The sequence below is a fragment of the Cydia splendana genome, chromosome 14 (assembly GCF_910591565.1).
Source record: "Cydia splendana chromosome 14, ilCydSple1.2, whole genome shotgun sequence".
NCBI classification, from domain to species: Eukaryota; Metazoa; Arthropoda; class Insecta; order Lepidoptera; family Tortricidae; genus Cydia; species Cydia splendana.
The window spans coordinates 2959154-2978751 of record NC_085973.1 but is presented as its reverse complement, the minus strand read 5'-3'; the positions used below and the strand labels follow the sequence as shown (position 1 = coordinate 2978751).

The window sequence follows — 19598 nt, the reverse complement described above, 5'->3', positions numbered from 1 at the left end:
GTAATATTAGTTGTAGTTTGTTATGCAACATGGCCCTGACTGATTTTCCTTCGATTTATTAATGCATGATTATGATTACAACTCCGCTATGAGTATGACACATACCAAATTCGATTCAATGAAATAGGTATTTATAGATATTCAAACATACGAAAATGAATATTAATTAAAGAAGTAGATGTCATATAAAGGAATATTGCTCGAGGCTGGACAATCGGTAAATTATTATTAACGCATTTTAATTAAAAAATTGATATGGCATTTCTCATTCAAGTTTAATAACGAATATTAAATAAATAATTTATTTATTTTTGCGGTGAAAGTATAGTATGAAAGTATAATAAATAGTTGATTGAAATTAGACTGAACCCTGACTGAAATAATCCATGATTTAGAATGTCTATGCTTAATAAAAGTAAAGGTAATGTTTTAATTAGGTATATGAATTATTGGCACTACAAAATAACACTAAAAAACCAAATCGATTCTGATTCAAATCCAACCATATTCATTTTTCGTATCGAATTTACTTAATATTTAAATAAATAAACATTACAAAGTATTAAGAGATACGGAAATGCACCAATCAATTAAATGAAAGGGGATTTTTTCACGTTTTTAAAGCACTAACGTACTTAACGTAAATGATTTAGGGGCCTTTTTTCTTTATCATCTTAGGTAGGTTCAGTCAGAATCAAATATAGCTGCAAAAGTCACTATATATTTAGTACGGTGTGACGAACTAATTGGCTGCTACAATAAATTTGACGCTGAATGTACCATAAAAAAGATTTTTTTATTGTTTTACTAATTCAAAATAATTTCCTTTTATCACGCAACATCTTATCTTTCTAAAATTGTGGGAAATATCAAGTAAATGGTATGGTATTTATATATTTCGGGGATCTCGGAAATTGCTCTAACGTTTTCGATGAAATTTGCTATATGGGGGTTTCGGGGACGAAAAATCGATCTAGTTTAACTTATCTCTGGGAAAACGAGCATTTTTTAGTTTATATATGTTTTCCGAGCAAAGCTCAGTCTCCCAGATACTTTAAAGTAAAGTGGCAATGACAACAACAACACATTTTTATGATATCCATATTCGAATACTTTGTGATGTGAAACAAAGACACCTCAACAGACGCATTCCATGTTATGGAGCAATTACATAAGTCCGGTCGTTTTATGTGGTCATGATAACGGTCTACGCAGTTTTTTTCAACTGGGGGCCGCGACCCAGTTGTGGGTTACTTTCTTCAAGATATAAATATAATAAGATAAGAATTCTCAATCGCGACAGAATTACTAAAAATGTTATCTTTTCTACGTTTTTGCTACCGTTACTCAACTCACCAACCGAACGGCAACTGAAGCTTACGAGGTTTTATAATAAACCTCCTTTAAACACGTAGGGCCACTTGCACCGTCTCACTAACCCGGGGTTAACCGGTTAAACCTGGAGTTACCTTGGTTATCAGTACAATTTGATACTGTGTTGACGATTTAACCGCTTAACCCCGGGTTAGTGGGATGGTGCAAGTGGCGCTTAAATTAAAGAGTTATCGCCCGGAACTTGGTCAGACAAATCTGTTGGTGATTTAAGGTGAGAGTAATACATATGTACCAATAAATCTCAGAGTCCATTTCTAAAAATATAGGTACCCTACCATAGTTGATCAAGCGAATGGACTATTCGTAAATCTTACAACGAGTTAAGGTCCAACGGTGAACGGTAATTTATGTGTGTACCTAGCTGTTGTAGCTTATATCTTGTTTTTTTCATGACGCGACCCCATAACCTGTCTATATGAGCTTTTGACCCCTTAGATTGAAAAATACTCTGCTCTCAGTTAGCTAAGCTATACAACTTGATACCTTGTCACTTTCACACAATGTATAATGTATAACCTAAAATGTACTATAATACATTGTGTTGAGATGCCATGTGTAATCGTAGCCAAGCTGTACCTATGCAATTGAACTTAGTACGAATTTGAAATTTATTATAACCGTCAACCGTGTCGAACATCGCAAACGACCAGACCAATGTAATCGAACCATCAGTGAGCGAACCGTGGACGCTCGAACGGAGCGGACAGCGTGGCGTCAAGCAATGTCCACTCGCATACGTTTGCATATGTTATAAACGGACGCCGCCCGCCCCGCTCGAGCGTCTCAGTTCTTGCTACTAGTATTAGTATTTGGAAGTACCGACTACACGATCCGTTGCTCAGGCCACCACGGACGCTCTTCCAAAGATATCGTGGTAGGTTATCATATTTTGTTTAGTTTATTTCGGCACTGCCGGAGGTATGAATTTGTCTAATAAACATATCCTTATCTCATGAATTTGTGTATTTTTTTTATTGATCTAATTGTGAATGATCAGATCACTAACAACTTATAAAATAAGAAATACCTAATGGAACTTATGCTCAATGAATGGGGCGAAAATGGTCTCTTCTTACAGTGCATTGCCTATAAGTATGAGTGAATTGCAAAAAAAATTTACAGTCAACTAAATATACAAATCATCTCAAAAATATGTCCCATAACTCTTGTCAGTGAATTAAGAACTATGGGAACTATATTTTTGAGTAAGATGTCTACACCCATATTTTTACAGTTAACTGTACGTAATTAAGCGCAGTTAAGAAGCTGTGATTAGTCTTAACTTAATTGATTCTTTTGTGTTTATTGTACTTAATTCGTACACATATAAGTCTATAGCATACGCTAACACACTTTCATGCATCTAACTTAAATAGAAATGGCTTAACTGTGGTAACACAATGAAATCAATTAACTTTAGACTAATTATAGGTGCTTAACTATACAATTTTTTTGCAATTAACTCATATACGGGCGTAATATAGGCATATTCAGAAAAGTCATATAGGTATGTTATCAACTTGATTTCGCTCGCGCTATGCGACTACGGAAGCCTAAATAGGCGTATTTAGATTTGTAAAACATGAAACCAATTTAGTTCTGAGGGGCTGTCCATAAATTACGTCATCGATTTTTGTCAATTTTGGACCCCCCCCCCCCCCTAAAATCATCCAAAAATTATGCTTCGAATGACCCCGTTTCCTCCTACGTCGTGCTACCATCATCCGATGTCCAGGGGGGGGGGGGCCTAATTTGAAATGACGTAATTTATGAATAGCCCCTGAGTGACATACTTTTACATAAATGGAAATGTTGAAATTAGTATCATGTTCTAAAAATCTGAAAAACACTAAATATAGACGGTCAAACAATTTTGTCACTGGAAATAGGCGCGAAATTGAAATTTTGCCGCTGTTTTTATTGACGGAAATGGCTTGAAATACTATACGTCGTAACAATAGCCATCGGTCACTATTAAACGTTGTGGCTTTCAAAATGTATACAGAATCCAATCCTTAGTCTTTCTTCTTTGTATACTTCGCAGCGCCCTTGGTGCGTTTCCATTTCATTCTTCTATTCTGGAACCACACTTTCACCTGTCAATAAAAACAGTGGGTGAAATCAAAGATTTATGAAGTGTACCTATAAGAAAAAAACGTGCCTCAGAAAATCAAGAAAAAATTATGCTCGAAAAGATAGGCATACCATTGGCATTAGGCAGGATGAGCATAGACTCGTGTAGATGGCGACATTGTTTGATATTCAACAATTTTAACACATAAGAACATTTATTTTATTTTATTTAATTTATTTTTATTTAATTTATTTAATAATCAAGTATACAATACCACTTTACATGGGTCAAAGTCATATGGAGTTCTGAAAGTTTCAATCCTGTGTCGAAAGATGGCAGTAAATTTACTGTGACTACACAATTTACTATGACAATAAGCCTATACTACTCAATTCTCTTTGGTAATACCAAAGAGAATAGATAGTATAGAGGGCTATTGCCATAGTAAATTTTGTAGTGACGGTACATTTACTGCCATCTATCGACACACGATTAAAACTTAAAATAAAATTGAAAATGTATAAATTAATCAAAATCAAAATATGTATACGGAATACGGATAAATGATTTTTAATTTTTATTGTTCCATACTGACTCATGTTCTTTCACTGATATGTGTTAAAATTGTTCAATATCAAACGGTGTCGTCAACGCCATCTAGCCGAGAAGAGGCCAAAGGTATGGCGTCATCTATTCGAGAATGACTTTTTCTTGATTTCCGAGGCACGTTTTTTTCTTAGACTTTATTTATCTTATACGGAGTTACATATATCTTTGGTAATACGTAACTAGATCATACCATTGCCATTAGTAAGTTGTTTTCACATAATAATTTTAGATCACAGATAATTTCGGGGTTCTTATCATTTCACGGGCCATATTATACTAATTATTTCGGCGGGCCGGATAAAATTATTTCGCGGGCCAGCTCCGGCCCGCGGGCCGGTATCGTCTTGGGTCGTCCCATTCGTTTACCGTCAAGTTCTTAAATTAGTCCTATTCTGCTTTCGTCACTCATTCTACAATCGTCACAATCGTCGGTGGCTTTCAATGTAGAATGAGTGACGAAAGCAGAATAGGACTAATTTAAGAACTTGACGAAAAACTAATGGGACGACCCAAGACGATACCCGCGGGCCGTAAGTACTTTTCCCACCACTGCACAGTTAGCGTCGTATAGCACAGCATACAAATAATATGGTGTACCGAATGTATTTGAATACTTTGGATGCTACCTATTATATGACGCTGACTGTGACGCGATCGTCGCCCTTGTGGAACTGTCGACCGAGAAAAACAAAGTATGTAGGTTGGACTTAAATGGTTAATTCGGACTTTCTCCAGTTGCTGCTACGCGGCATAGCGGTGCTACGTGTGCTACGGCGTAGCACAGACGCGGATTGGCGGGAAATCTGACAACGCCGCGGCGAAATAATGGTGAAAGGAGAACGAGTTAGAAATATCAACCCTAAATAAGGGATGGTAAGGTTGAATTTGTCTTGAAACGTCGCTATAAATGTTATGAGGTTATCAAATGAATTTTTATGTTGATCTGCTGCAGCCAAATGGAATGTATAGATTGGCCCAGGACTGTCTCATTTCAAACAGAGAATCACACTGTCTTTGTCTAACGCTAGTACTAACACCCAAAAGAAAGGGTGAGTATAATTTTCCTGGTTCTTGTATTCCTTGATTTTTGTACATAATTGACCGAAGCGTAGCGAAGGTCTACGTTTTGACTCGGGCATTTTGCTTTTGTATGTCCGGATGTTCTCCTCTACAGGTCGCAATTCTTAACCGTTTCTCGTGAAATTTTGTAACCGAATTCTATGATTCGATAAAAAAAAATTGTCGAGCCGGTTTTTGGAATTTTTTTAAAATGGGTAAGTTGTGACAGCTCGCTCTTAAACAAATAGTCCTATCGGTATCATAAGAGTGTATTCTTTTTGAGACATGTTTACAGATTAAATGGCCAAAAATTCAGAAATTTTATTTCGCAGGTTTTGGAGATATTAAGATATTTAGTTTTTACTTGAGAATGAGTAGCTAAATTTCGTCACCTTAAGTAAGAACCGTCATGGCGTATTTTGCAAACGTTCGCTTTTTTTGTTTGCACAGAAAGTCTGGGTTCGATCCCCACATAGACTAGGAATCCTCTAGACGTAGTTTAGAGCAATTATTTCATGCAACCGATGCTGCCAAAAATGCGGGGGTGCGCGGGACGAGGTTAGCGAGATCCCGTGCCGTGATTGGTCCGTTCAAACGACGAACGAGTTCACGGACGTCACACAAAGACACTTTCGACTCGAACATGGAGTAAATTTACCGTATGCGTGGCAGCGGGGGTAGCGCGACTATGCTCAGTCTAGAGGATGTTTTGTCTGTGGATCCCCAGTAATGCTGGGATGTAACTTTTTGTATTTTTTTACACTTTTCGAATTGTTTTTTTTTTATTTACTATATATTCATCGTGTTCAATAAGATATGCTCGCGAGGTCTACAGCTCACAGAGCCACTAGTATAATATTGGTAATAATATTAACCTGTCTCTCGGTGAGGTGCAACGCCACAGCGATCTCGTACCGCCTCAGCCGGGTGAGGTAGTTCGCGCGCGCGAACTCCGCCTCGAGGCTCTTCACTTGAGCTTTTGTGAACGCCGTGCGCTCCTTGCGGCTCGGGGACCTGAGGTCTGGGGACAGAAAGTTCAAAATCAACTCTATTTCTTACATTGTAGGTTCAAATTTCTGTGGCAAATTTTGCATTTGTTATTTGTATGGCCAGCCACACAAATAACAAATGCAAAGGCCCAGGCCTTCGGAGGTAATTACATTAAAATAGTGACTGCGCTGCTCAACTTCTTAGGATTAAAGATGACTCACGCTAGAACGGTCCGGGCCGAGGCTTCCGACACTTCGTTTTCTATGACGGGTGATCGTGATGCTTTCTCTATAGAAAAAGCACCATCTTAGTTTTCTATAAAACTGAAGTAGGTATCGGACCGGATGCCTCGGCCCGCACCCGGACCGTTCTAGAGTGATCCTTTAACATACCAAAGAGAATCCCGTGCACCTTAAAGACGCAATCAAAATATGCGTAGCGAAAATATAATCAAAATATGAGTGAATTGCAAAAACTTTGTACGTAATTAAGCGCAGTTAAGAAGCTGGATTAGTCTTAACTTAATTGATTCATTTGTATTACGAAAATTAACCATGTAAATTGTATTGTATTGTATTTATTGTACTTAATTCGTACATATATAGCATACGCTAACACACTTTCATGCATCTAACTTAAATAGAAATGGCTTAACTGTGGCAACACAATGGAATCAATTAACTTTAGACTAATTACAGGTGCTTAACTATGTACGAATTTTTTGCAATTCACTCCTATTATATTAGATGTAAAATTAATAAGAGTTCAAATACAACAAACACTAAAGTTAACTACCTAATTGTTAAATTTCACCAAATAAATAAAACTTAATTTGTAACATTTTTTGTTCGAGAACGTCTTAACATTCAATTGTCCACCTCAATTTTCCTATGGGTCATAAAACTAGGACTTATTGCAGTTTTATTACTCCCTTGTTTACCCCAGATGTCAACTATAGCCCGACTTGCGTCTACGGCTAGACATACATACACATATAAGGCCTATAGCATAATAAAATACAAGCTAAATTAAATTTTACATACAAAATCAGTAATTTAGCTTATATTTTATTATGCAATAGGCCCCTATTCTAACTAAATGCAAATACTTAACATAAATCATGTATAGATTGGTCAAGCAAATCTTTTCAGTAGAAAAAAGCGCGAAATTCAAATTTACTATGGGACCCTTCGCGCCTACATTTTTTAAATTTGCCGCCTTTTTCTACTGACAAGATTTGCTTGACCTATAAATGGTATGGTGCCATTGCCATCAGTCATGGTTCTGAAGAAATCGAGTGGACTTCACACTATCGTATGATATTGTACTATAAGTATTTATTTGTTTTCTGTGTACTCGAGAAGCTGAATGAAATGAAGACCAGAACGATTAGTAACGCTGGTCTTCATTTCATTCATATATTCATCACAATAGTGTTTAAGGGAACGCGAAACTTAGTTTGCGAAAGATTATATCATAGTTTTTATAAAAAACGAGTTTTTCTCTACCTCTACGAATTTCTTTCATCCTACTTATAGGTATGAATCAGTAAGGTAGAGTAAGTGCGCGAAAAATTACAACGGACCGACAAACTAACGCACGCTAACACCTGATAGATTGGACTCAGTAAACAATACGATGCGCCGGCGCCTGTCTTGTTTACGCCAACTTTACGGCCGTCCTGTGCAGGTGCGGGACGCGAGTAAGATTGCCATACATCAGGATTTGTCCGGACATGTCAGGATTGTTGATCTTTTGTCACAGAATAAATAATAGTACTAGGTACAGAAGACTCACTCTCTAACAAAACGCATCTGTTACGATCAGGACAGATATGGCCGCTAGGTGGCGATGGCGACAGCGCCACGCGCGGCTTATGGCTAGCCACCAAAATTGGTGTGGAACGGATGTACTTTTAGCTGTAAGTACCTGTAGCAAAGCGACGAAATCGCGGAGTGAGCCACGCCTGCTTTTGTTCGGATTGCGGCCGGCAAGTGTCAGGATTTTTAGGAATGACCTCATAAAAAAAGCGCGGGGAGGGGGCTACGGGGTCGGGCGGAGGGAAAGGGAACGGTAGATCCACGATACAGTAGGTACACCGCAGAGCGCAGCGCGCCGCCGGGGGGTCGTTCAAGCTACGCCAAATCGCTGTTACAAGAAATGTCAGAATTTTTAGGATGATGTCAGGATTTTTATCAGGACATTTAATTCTTCCATATGGCAACCCTAGACGCGTGACGTACCATTTACAATACCTCCCTCGTGGAAATGTATGGCTATGGACAGTCATGTCTAGCCTCGTGCCGCCCACCATTCAAAATTATAGCCAAGGAAGTTAGACTCTTGTTAAGTCTTGTTGTATTTTCAATTAGGTTGATTTTTTGTACGAAAATATTACGAGACAAATGAAATGCTACCTACTTCGTTTTTAATTAAGGTTGATATTCCATCGAAACTGAGTGTACATCCTAATGTACATTGGGCGGCACGAGGCTGGGCAATGTGTAAGTTGCATAACATTCTCAAAATTTCTGGAAATTTTCATGAGAAATTTCTCATATGCATGCGTCTACTTGCACCGAATAGTGAATTTGGCCGAATACCGAATATTCGGCCCCTTTTTCGGCCGAATACCGAATATTCGGCATGACATGCGAACATTTTGAGTCACAATTATTATGAAAACTCTTCGCCAACAAAGCACAACGTTTGCTAAGATATATATATGTTTATGTTGAACAGACTTAATGAATGTTAGTTAGAGTCAATTAAATCAGACCCATGATAAAAATAAAATATTCTGCAATCAACAAATGCTCAAAAACGTGCCTTCGTGTTTTAACTACTTTCCAAGAATACATTAAAAAAATTAAATATACCTAGTTTTTGTTTATTTTTTTGTGTAATTTTTCTTTTTAGGTAGGTGCAACAGATATTCGGTATTCGGCCGAATAGTAGGCAATATTCGGCCGAATACCGAATATTCGCCAAAGTGGCCGAATAGGCCGAATACCGAATAGTTGCCGAATATTCGTGGCATCACTAATTATTACTCTATGTTCTAACCCTTCAAGTGGCAGCCAACCCGTTAATGGTCGGATCGAAATGCAGTAAACTGGCGGCCCACAATTCACGGGTCGATGCGAAAACCAGTAAACTGTCGGCCGCCAGTGAGTGGTTAATAATGAGGTGTTGTCATATTTAGAGGTGAAATTGAACGCATTTAAGTATAGCTACGCTCTTCTAGCGCCCAAAATAAGGTAGCGAGTTAGACAAAGATAGCATACCGTAAGAAACAAAAAAACACTTGGCTTAAAATTTGTTGGTGAGGTCCATTCATTCGGGAGCGACCGCCTAGTCCTAGAGTTCAGACTTGATTTTTAAGATGTTGTTTTTTAAAATAAATTGTATGTTAGATTTTAATGATTTAATTAATAATTAACTAGCAATTACCTCCAATCATCAATCTATTTTATTTATGGTGGTAGTCATTTTTAACAGGAAAGATGGGGAAAACTACCATTCTTCCGGAGTTTGATTAGGTCTGGCCAAATGTATAAACATTATAATAATTTTATTGCTATATTCAAATAGCGTATTTAACGCTTATTATAACGATATGTGATTTAATATACTTTCCAACATAGAAAAGCTTAAATCGACGATTTTGTAAAATTCTCTTAATCTGCGCTGACCACCCACCGGGGCCCCGCCACGTGACTGCTTTTGCGCAAATCCGCGGCGCCACTTGACTACTTTTCGCGTTTTCGCTGGCGCCACTTGAAGGGCTAACTGTTAATGGGAATGGGAGTAGAATGACCCTGGCGTCTATTTCAAGTGTCATAGAAATTGAAACTAACTGTAACAAAAAAATATTGGCAATAAACGTGCAGCTGAACTCGCCCCACTCTCACCATTCGCGCTGCTCACGGTCTGTATTGTATGAGATTGTCAAGGGGTCCCTTTGTTTCCCATAAAGTTTTAAGTCATAATGTATTGTTCATCATATTATCATTAATCATAAAACTGAAACCGTTAATTTTTCAGGATTTTTGTAAGGTTAGGTTTGTTTTATTTTATGGCAATTCTGAAGAGCGACGAGTTTCTGAACCAAATAAATTATGACTAACGAAAATGCGGGCAAACAATACATTATGACTTGAAACTTTTTGGGAAACAATAGAGACCCGATTGTCAACTTACCAGCGTTCATTCCCGCGTGCTCCTCAGCCTCCTCTTTGACCGCCACCTGCTGCCCCCACTCGCCCCACTCTCCCCATTCCCACTGCTCCCGGTCGCACACCACGGGTGCGTAGGAATACTCCTGAGGAAACAAGGAAAATATTGAAACGCCGTAAGTATGAAATAGAAAACTGCTAAACACTAGTCGCTAAGCTCACCAACCCCTTTATTTTTAGCTTTAATAGCTTTATCTTACTAAAAACTAAACTAAAGAAACTAATCATATTTGTAAAAACTATTAGCTAAGTAGGTAAGTAAGTATCTAATTGGTTTAGTGGATTAAAAATGCCAAAGCAGACCCCGGGCCGTGCTTTATTCGAATTTTAGAGCATACAGTAACTGGAGTAGCCTTTCAGTAACTAACAAATATTCGGCATGACATGCGAACATTTTCAGTCACAATTATCATGAAAACTGTTCGCTAACAAAGCACAACGTTTGCTAAGATATATTTTTATGTAGAACAGAATTAATGAATGTAGTTAGAGTCAATCAAATCAGACCCATGATAAAAATAAAATATTTTGTAAACAACAAATGCTCAAAAACGTGCCTTCGTATTTAACTACTTTCCAAGAATACATTTTAAATATGAAATATACCTAGTTTTTGGTTATTTTTTTGTGTAATATTTCTTTTTAGGTAGATGCAACAGAAATTCGGTATTCGGCCGAATAGTAGGCAACATTCGGCCGAATACCGAATATTCGGCAAAGTGGCCGAATAGGCCGAATACCGAATAGTTGCCGAATATTCGTGGCATCTCTAATATTTATATATTTCGGGGATCTCGGAAAGGCTCTAACGATTTCGATGAAATTTGCTATATGGGGGTTTTCGGGGGCGAAAAATCGATCTAGCTAAGTCTTATATCTATCATAGTTTTTATATGTTTTCCGAGCAAAGCTCGGGGTCCCAGATATTTTTTATTTAAACGTGTGTCTCTTCGTGTTTCTCCGCAGATATGTTTAAAGTAGCATGTGTGAGTAATCTTTTGCATTGGTTATTTCTTTACCTCCCCGCAAAATTCAGTCGATATTTTTTTACGCTAATACGACGTACGAGTATAGCCTCTCCAGTTAATGTATACTCTAAGATTCAAATGCACCCGGGAAAGCGCTAAAATGAGGACGAACGAGGAGGTATAGAGGAAAATAGAACCTTGATTGAACTTAAATTACCTGCTGGTTCCAGGTCTCCTGGTAAATGGCCTCAAAATGTGGCTGGTCGTAGCTCTGCTGATATTTCTCCTCTTCTTCCAGAAGGAAGTTCGATCGAATGTATTCCATTACGATAAATGTAAACTCAATGTTCAGTTTCGAATGTTCACCTCTAATTGTTCGGTTCAGAAGACACACTTATAAATGATTAAATAATGTACTTAACACGTCATGATTTCTTGTATTTTCTTGTACAGCAATGTGTGTGATTACGTCGTTAATGAAATAAATCCTTTTTTTTTTCTACATTACAAAAGCACTTACACTAAAATAATATTAAACTATTCCTACATTACAATAACACGTTAAATTCCTTTTTTGCCTTAAGACAGTTAAGATCAAGTCCTGAAAGCGTGCCCGGGCTTCAGCGACTGAATGCGACACGGGTGCGTGCGCGCATGGGGCGGGACCGAGGGGCGGAGCTAGGATCTGGAACTTTTATGGACTTGGTGAACGGAAAAATATACCTATAAACAAACTAATTTACAAACATTTACAATGTTTACACACTTTTCAGGGGGCGTAATGCGTAGGCTTAGTAGGCGACGGCTTTTCCGACATTACCATTTTCTTTAGTGGTGAAATCAAAAACCCACTTAAGGTTACACCTACCTAGTGCCTTAGAATCTATGTTAGGTACATTCTATTTGAGTATTGGACCATCTATCGCTACAGTATTATAACATTTGCCACAATACAAATTGCAAACCTAGAGTCGTTCTATTTTTTAATAGCCTCATAACCAAGTTGGTAATGACCCTGCCTACGAAGCAGGAGGTCCCGATTTCGAATCCTGGTACCTACGGGCATTTATTTGTGTATTTATTTATCACAGACATTTTTGTTCTGCGTTATGGATGTGTGCTATTTAAGTATTTAATCTATATGTATACTTACTATATTTATCTATATGTGACTATTATTTCCACCAATTACCATGTAAAGAACCGGCACAGAGAACCAGTATTTTGCGTCATGAGTTGTTGTTGTTTTGACAACAATTAAACCATAGAAGCGGAGCGTGAATCTCGCGACCTAAACGCGTAAGCGCCATGAACTTTACGGCGCGATTGCGACAATTTCATTGTTTGGTATGGCTTCATTAGCTTCTCTATAGTAATAATAAGTCAATGATTATATATCGTCATCCTAGTACCCACAACCCACAACACAAGCGTTATTGAGCTTACTGTAGGACTGGGTCGATTTGTGTAATTATCCCATAAGGTAAAGGTACTAGTGCTCGACATGCTAATGCCCAATAGATGACACCTTGCTGTCACCTCTATTGACAATGACTTAAGTTTCAAGATGACATGTACTGGGACCGCGTCGAGCACCAGTACGTTTACCTTAATATTAATTCATTTATATTGACCTAGTTGGTCGTATAGTTCGGATGCGGATCTAATAAGTAGGCGCAGCGGCTCCAAACGGGTCGTGTAACCAGGCGGCACCCATTGACCACTCGCGATCTTAGATAACAGCATCCTTGAGATCACAGTGCTCGTTTATTTACGCTCTACCTAAGGGACCTGGATGCTCTGTGGCTCGGTCCAATTTCGTCACTACTTTGAAAAAATCTCGTATCTGGCACTGCTACTCAAAACTTAAAACGCAGTAAAGGATGACTCACGTTAGACCGGGCCGTGTCCGGGCCGGAGCTTCCGGGGCTTACTTTTCTATGACATGACAGGTGATCACGTGATGCTTTCCATAGAAAACGAGGCGCCGGAAGCTCCGGCCCGGACACGGCCCGGTCTAACGTGAGTCATCCTTAACTCTGTATGAATCCCATACATAGTTACCCCATTCCTCTTTTGATTGACAGAACAAGATACGAGTTTTATTCAAAGTGGTCACGATTTGTGTATTAGTTAAAGAGAGCTTGAGAGGTAGAGCCGCAAGTACCACTATATTATTAATAGAATACAAACATTTATATGAACCCTGAAGAACTGTTTTTTGGCAGTCGTGTAAAAACGTTTAAATAAAAACTTTTCTTATCTTGCCCAACTATCGCTTCTTGTTTTCTTCCTTTATGGGAGTAGGTAAATGAAATATGTAGCCTATACGAGTATCATTTATGTCTATATTACTGCTAAAAAAAGACATTAGTACTACTAAACTGCTTATAACGAAATAACTGGCATTTCTTTCATTAAAATTGGCCAGCAGGTTTGGCACTACAGACGACTACACCACACCTACTACTTTAAAATTCATAAATTGCGCTCTACCTACACATTTTCTTACTAGGTAGGTATAAATATGTACATATTATTTATAATCTAATCTAATATTCGCTCCTTCCTTGGCAATTATTAAAATCATGAATTCATTCCTCCATTTATGCCTAATACAAAAAAAAGCGGTCAAGAACGAGTCGAACTCGCGTCCCAAGGGTTCCGTACTGCACACATTTTCGAACGAGCGAGCAAAGCGAAGTTCATAAGTACATTCAACTGTTCATTCAATTTTTCCACACACGGTTGGGTATCTTTAATTTTGTTCGATGTTCGCAAATTGCTGGCATCTCACTCTGTCACTCTAATTACGGTTTCATTGGAGTAAAAGAGAAATCCTCGCAATTTGCGAACTTCGGTGTTCGCGGTAGACCCTCTGATATACGGCAGTTCAGCCTTCTCATTTAGCTACTCGTACTTAAACCAATTATTTGTTCTGTTTGAGCACTAACCTCCTAAAGGTCATCCTTCGACCTTTCGTGGAGGCGCACCTCTCTTGGATGCTTCAGGCTTTCGGCCCAACGCAGAGCTCGGCCTTCGACCTTCGCACTAGCTGTCCACACCACGTTTCACGTAATACAATTGCGGTTGTGGCCCTGATAGAGCTTATCCGCAATTCTTATTCTTAAGTCCGGCTCACGCTTAATTGCAGACTTCTTATACGTTTTTCCAGTAATCTATAGGTATCGGGCCCAATCGCTTAACAAAAGATAGAACAAAATCGACGATCTCCTTTGCAGGAAGCATGCACATGTCGGAGGCTCCGGGTCTTCGATCTTCGCATTCAGACACTTGTACTATAATTGTTCTGTGTTTGAACACTAACCTCCCGCAACTCGGCCTTCGGCCGTGCGTTTCAATAAGCTACTGGGGGATGCTTCGAGCCTTCCGCCCTACACGTAGCTCGGCCTTCGGCCTTCGCAAAAGCTGTCCACACGGAGTTTCAAGTAAACCATTACGGCTGTGTCCCTAAAACAGCCCAACAGCGTTTTTTTTTTCTTAAGTCCGACTCACGCTTGACTCTAGATTTCTAATAGGTTTTCCTATCATCTAGAGGTAAAGAACTATTATGTGTATTTTTTTCAAAATTTTAGACCCAGTAGTATCGGAGTTAAAAGGGGGGGGAATGGTCATTTTTTGCCTATTTTCTTAAATAACTTCTAAACTATTTCATATAAAACTATAAAAAAATATATATTTGAGTTCCTCAAAATAAGCCCTTTCATTTAATATGTAACACGATATGGTTTGCAAAACTTTGTTTTTTAATTTTCTCATATTCCCCCTAAAAGAGCCCCCTATGCTTAAAATTCATTTGTTTTTATTACATGTCCGTCTTTGGGTCACAGACTTCCATATGTGTACCAAATTTCAACTTAATTGGTCCAGTAGTTTTGGAGCAAATAGGCTGTGACAGACGGACAGACAGACGCACGAGTGATACTATAAGGGTTCCGTTTTTTCCTTTTGAGTTACAGAACCCTAAAAAAACACTTTTTTATACATCATATAAAATAAGTACAGTTGTAATGTCAGGAACTAATAAAGGTACCTAATAGTTACTCAACTTATATTAGGCAAGTCAGTGGTGGACACTGTAACACCAGAAAATGTCCTTACACATTACACAAACTAAACAAGTGATTAGTTTGATTAATCTGTGAACTCACCAACACGACACGGACCTGGTTAGCGGAGCCCTGGGGACTGCGCCCCTGCCCCCTGTTCCCACGCTTGGACGGGTGATAGGTTTATTACGATAGTTATTAGGAAGTGAGGACGTCTCGGGACCCTGAGGGATTGCAAATGAGAAATGGTGGATAATTATAAGTGTTGTATTTCGGATAATAAAAACTAGCTTAGACATCAAATGAATACCTAATACGCACCAGGGGCGGGCGTCTACAGGTATAACTTGAGACTACTTTAGGAAAAAGTATAGGACATATTAGCTGCAGCTTGGCTTTCGATTTTGTGTGAGAGAGAGAGAGAGAGAGAGAGAGAGAGAGAAAATAGTGCGTGGGTTGGTCCTGAGACCCTCCCCCTCTCTCTCTCTCTATCTCTCTCTCTCTCTCTCTCTCTCTCTCTGAAGCCGTTCAAATATCTGAGACGGTTAGTTTCATATTTCTTCCGTAAGTATTCCAGAAAAGTAGGTACCTAACTTGAAATGACCTATCGGGTATCGATTAATTAAAAAAATAATTATCACCTAAAAACGAATACATCCAATGTCAAATATTTTATTGGGTATCTAGGCAAATACAGTATTTTTAAAAGTAGTGAAAAAGGTAAAAAACCTTATGTTTAGTTAATAATTACTTACAGGCGATGGATCGTCGCGTGCGCATGTTGTGGCAGCTGCGGCGCCATTTGTAGTTTTTGTCTTTGCTTTTTATTGCCGCTCGATGATAGCTTTGTCATTGGGTGAGAAAGTTATGGTATCTCGTGTTTTTACTTCACATTTGTATCAACAACTTTGTGGAGTTGAACTTGCTATAAAATATATCTGGAATCAAATACTCACATACCTATAACTAACTACTTAATATACTTACCTATTACCTAAAGGATGACTCACGCTAGACCGGGCCGTGCCCGGGCCGAGGCGCCCGACATGTCATTTTCTATGACGGCTGATCGGTGATCACGTGGTACTTTCCATAGAAAACGAAGCGCCGGAAGTTCTGGCCCGGCCCCGGTCCGGTCTAGCGTGAGTGCTTGACGCCTAGGTCGTCGTTTCTACAACCTCTACATGTACAATCGCAATCAGATATATCGAAGCGGTCAAGGTAAGACAAAATATCTGAACAAAGCCTCTATTGATAAGACGTTAAATTGCATGTTCAGATATTTTAGACCACCTTTGACCGCTCCGCTATATCTGCGGCGACGGTAGATACAAGCTTTTCCTAATTTTATTTTGTCCAACCAGAATTATTTTACGTTAAAGCATGGTCAGGAAGATTTGTATAGCAAAAATATGTTACCAAATGTTTATTTAACGTCATAAATAAAATTAATAATAATGCCTATATATATGTACGTCCCACTGCTGGGCACAGGCCTCCTTTCAAGCACGAGAGGGTTTGGGCTAATAGTCCCCAAGCTGGCCGAATGCGGGATGGGGACTTATTCACAATGTTATAAAACGCTTAAAACAGTTAAAACCCCATTGTGGATTATTGTATTTACATACATACTTGTTTATCAATACTATAATATTTAATTACACAAACGGGTCTACCGCGATATAATTTCATTGTTTTTACCTTTAATTCCGACGTTGACCCGTTTGTGTAATGTGTACAAAACGCGAGAGTTTAAAGTGTTATAATACTATAATACTAAAATGGTAATGACTCATTATTGTGGTACCTACCCTATCCGATTTTCTGGCTGAAAGTGTCATTCATCTCGAGCCAGATGCAGATATGTGTCGTTAGAAGGTACCTATTAATAAGTACCTATACTTACACGGTGGCTAAAAAATAACTGCATTCCCGTTGCCAGGGAGGTTTTGGGATTATACTGAGCAACTTTTACTATGAGACCAACCCCGAAATCACGAAAAAAAAATTACCATCCCATAGAAAAATGGACTAGCTAAAATGTATGTAAAATGTATGAAACAGCCAATTTTTTTTTCGCGATTTCGGGGTTGGTCCCATAGTAAAAAAAATAGTCCCATAATAAAAGTTGCTCATTGACAGTATAATTCCTAAACCTCCCTAGCAACGGGAATGCAGTTATTTTTTAGCCACCCTGTAAATAAAATTTAATGCCATTGTTTAGTTGTATATAAAGATTATAAAGTGTTAATTTTATTGAGCGCCGAAATCGGTACTGACCTCACGATGTTATGATATAACTCAGAAATAATCTCCGTCCTGCTTAGTGCAGGGTTGTCACCACTTCAGTTTTGTAGCCGTTAAACTGTTTATTTAACTTAAAATCTCGTATAGCAGTTTGGTCGGAGCGTGGGGATTGGACTATGTCCTTTTTAGGTACATTAGTACAAACAGCAACACTTACTGTCCATTTGTGGACCTTATGCCTTTCGTAATAAGGTTTACGAACTGTCAGTTAACAGTGTGGGTGATGGTAGTGACGGTATTGAACTCTGAAACGTTATAGCCAATTTTTTTTCGCATGTTAGGTATATAAAGAACCATATCTTTTCAAATTGCAGTGTGTGTGTGTGTTTTTAGTCACATATCACACACAAAAATAAAAAATAAATCAGGCGCGCCGTATGCTTGTTTGCCACCGAGATGGTATAAAAAAATGATTAACTTTAAATGACCAGTTCGTCGACAACCCTGCGTCCGAAACCTGCGCACAGGCACTGATGAGTTGCGCAGACGCCATAAACAGCCGCTCTTCATCACGCACTCCATTATTACACGCTCCACGACACTTTCCGACCATTTCGTGGCCCAATTGTTTCGTCATACGCGTAGAGGTAAGTACCTACAGTTAGCGTCTTACCCCCTTAAGAATGATTCACGTTAGACCGGGCCGTGTCCGGGCCGGATAGGGTTGCCAGATGGTCGGGATTTGGCGGGATTTTCCCGATTTTTAGCATGTGTTCCCGATTCCCGACAAAGTGTAAACTGTCCCGAAAAACAGCTTCACGTTTTATATCAATAATTTCAAGCTCCGAACTGTCGTCGAGCGAGCGAGCTGACGTAGTGCCAAGTAATGTAAAATATCGTTGTTTTTAACACAATTAATTTAATTTGAATGTTTTTTTTCCCGACTTATGTCCCAAAATCCCGAAAATTTTCTATTGTTTCCCGATAATAGCGCCTTTCGATCTGGCAACCCTAGGGCCGGAGCTTACTTTTCTAAGACATGACAGGCGATCACGTGACGCTTTCCATAGAAAACGATGCGCCGGAAGCTCCGGCCCGAACACGGCCCGGTCTAACGTGAGTCAACCTTTATTCGTAAAACTTTACGGGCCTGATTTAGTTAAATTATGTTTTATCCCTTTCTTACAAATACATAAGTCAAAATAACAGATAAAGACAAACGATTATTAGCTAATTGAGTTTTATTGTAGCACGTTTGTGAATAAAGATTAGTGACTGTCGAAGTGGCCAAATATATCGGGACTCATCCTTAGTCACTGTATGTTAAATTTGGTGCGGACTGTGTAAGACTAAAATGTATTCGTGTGCATCAAATGCAACTTGTACAGACAAGTGTAATAATATGGGTACGTTCATAGTACTCAATAAGGGCAGGCGTGGCTCACTCCGCGATTTCGTCGGTGGGTTATGAATGGGGAGAGAAGGTTTGAGAGGGGGGTGAGAAGGGATTTTAAGGCTACTGCTACAAAAATAATGTATTCCAATTTAAAATGGAGCTATAGTAATACGCATAATAAAAAAAAATCGATCCAACAATCTTCCAAAATCACCTTTGTATGAAAACCCCTCTCACCCCAAATACGAGGCACTACGGGGTGAGGCGGGTTTTCCTCTTTATCGTCAAAGTTATGAAATGGAACTACCCAAAATAAAATAAAAACTTAAGTACAAACGTCCGGAACACTTATTATATACACCATTCAGTTTTCATATGTAAAAATAAAATGTTATCGAGGTTTGAATTTCAGTTTTGACCCTACTCACCCCATTTTACGGTACCTAAATATAAATAGGTACTTACCTAATACCTACTGCATGCACAAGTAGACTGAATTCATCCATGTGTTACCTACTGTAAAAGGCTGTAGGGATTTAAGAAAATACGACA

The 19598-nt window shown here is 38.7% G+C and overlaps 1 protein-coding gene across 1 annotated transcript; it reads right to left on the bottom strand.

Moving 5' to 3' along the window:
* Positions 1 to 3355: 3355 nt before the first annotated feature.
* LOC134796979 (homeobox protein Hox-B4a-like) lies at positions 3356 to 11658 on the bottom strand. The gene is made up of 5 exons (XM_063769172.1): positions 11551 to 11658; positions 10331 to 10451; positions 8057 to 8275; positions 6013 to 6158; positions 3356 to 3491 (listed from the first exon to the last, which is right to left on the bottom strand). Exons 1-5 carry the CDS (start codon positions 11656 to 11658, stop codon positions 3411 to 3413), a joined length of 675 nt encoding a protein of 224 aa, XP_063625242.1. The 3' UTR covers positions 3356 to 3410.
* Between the last annotated feature and the right edge of the window lie 7940 nt (positions 11659 to 19598).

What these genes read in the sequence shown, in the direction of transcription:
- LOC134796979 (XM_063769172.1), bottom strand. Translation starts at nt 11,658, where the DNA reads ATGGAATACATTCGATCGAACTTCCTTCTGGAAGAAGAGGAGAAATAT. An exon ending in GCACGCGGGAATGAACGCTG is followed by an intron (nt 8,276 to 10,330) that starts GTAAGTTGACAA and finishes TTCTTGTAACAG; the next exon opens with CGATTTGGCGTAGCTTGAAC. An exon ending in TGCACCTCACCGAGAGACAG is followed by an intron (nt 3,492 to 6,012) that starts GTTAATATTATT and finishes TTTTATTGACAG; the next exon opens with GTGAAAGTGTGGTTCCAGAA.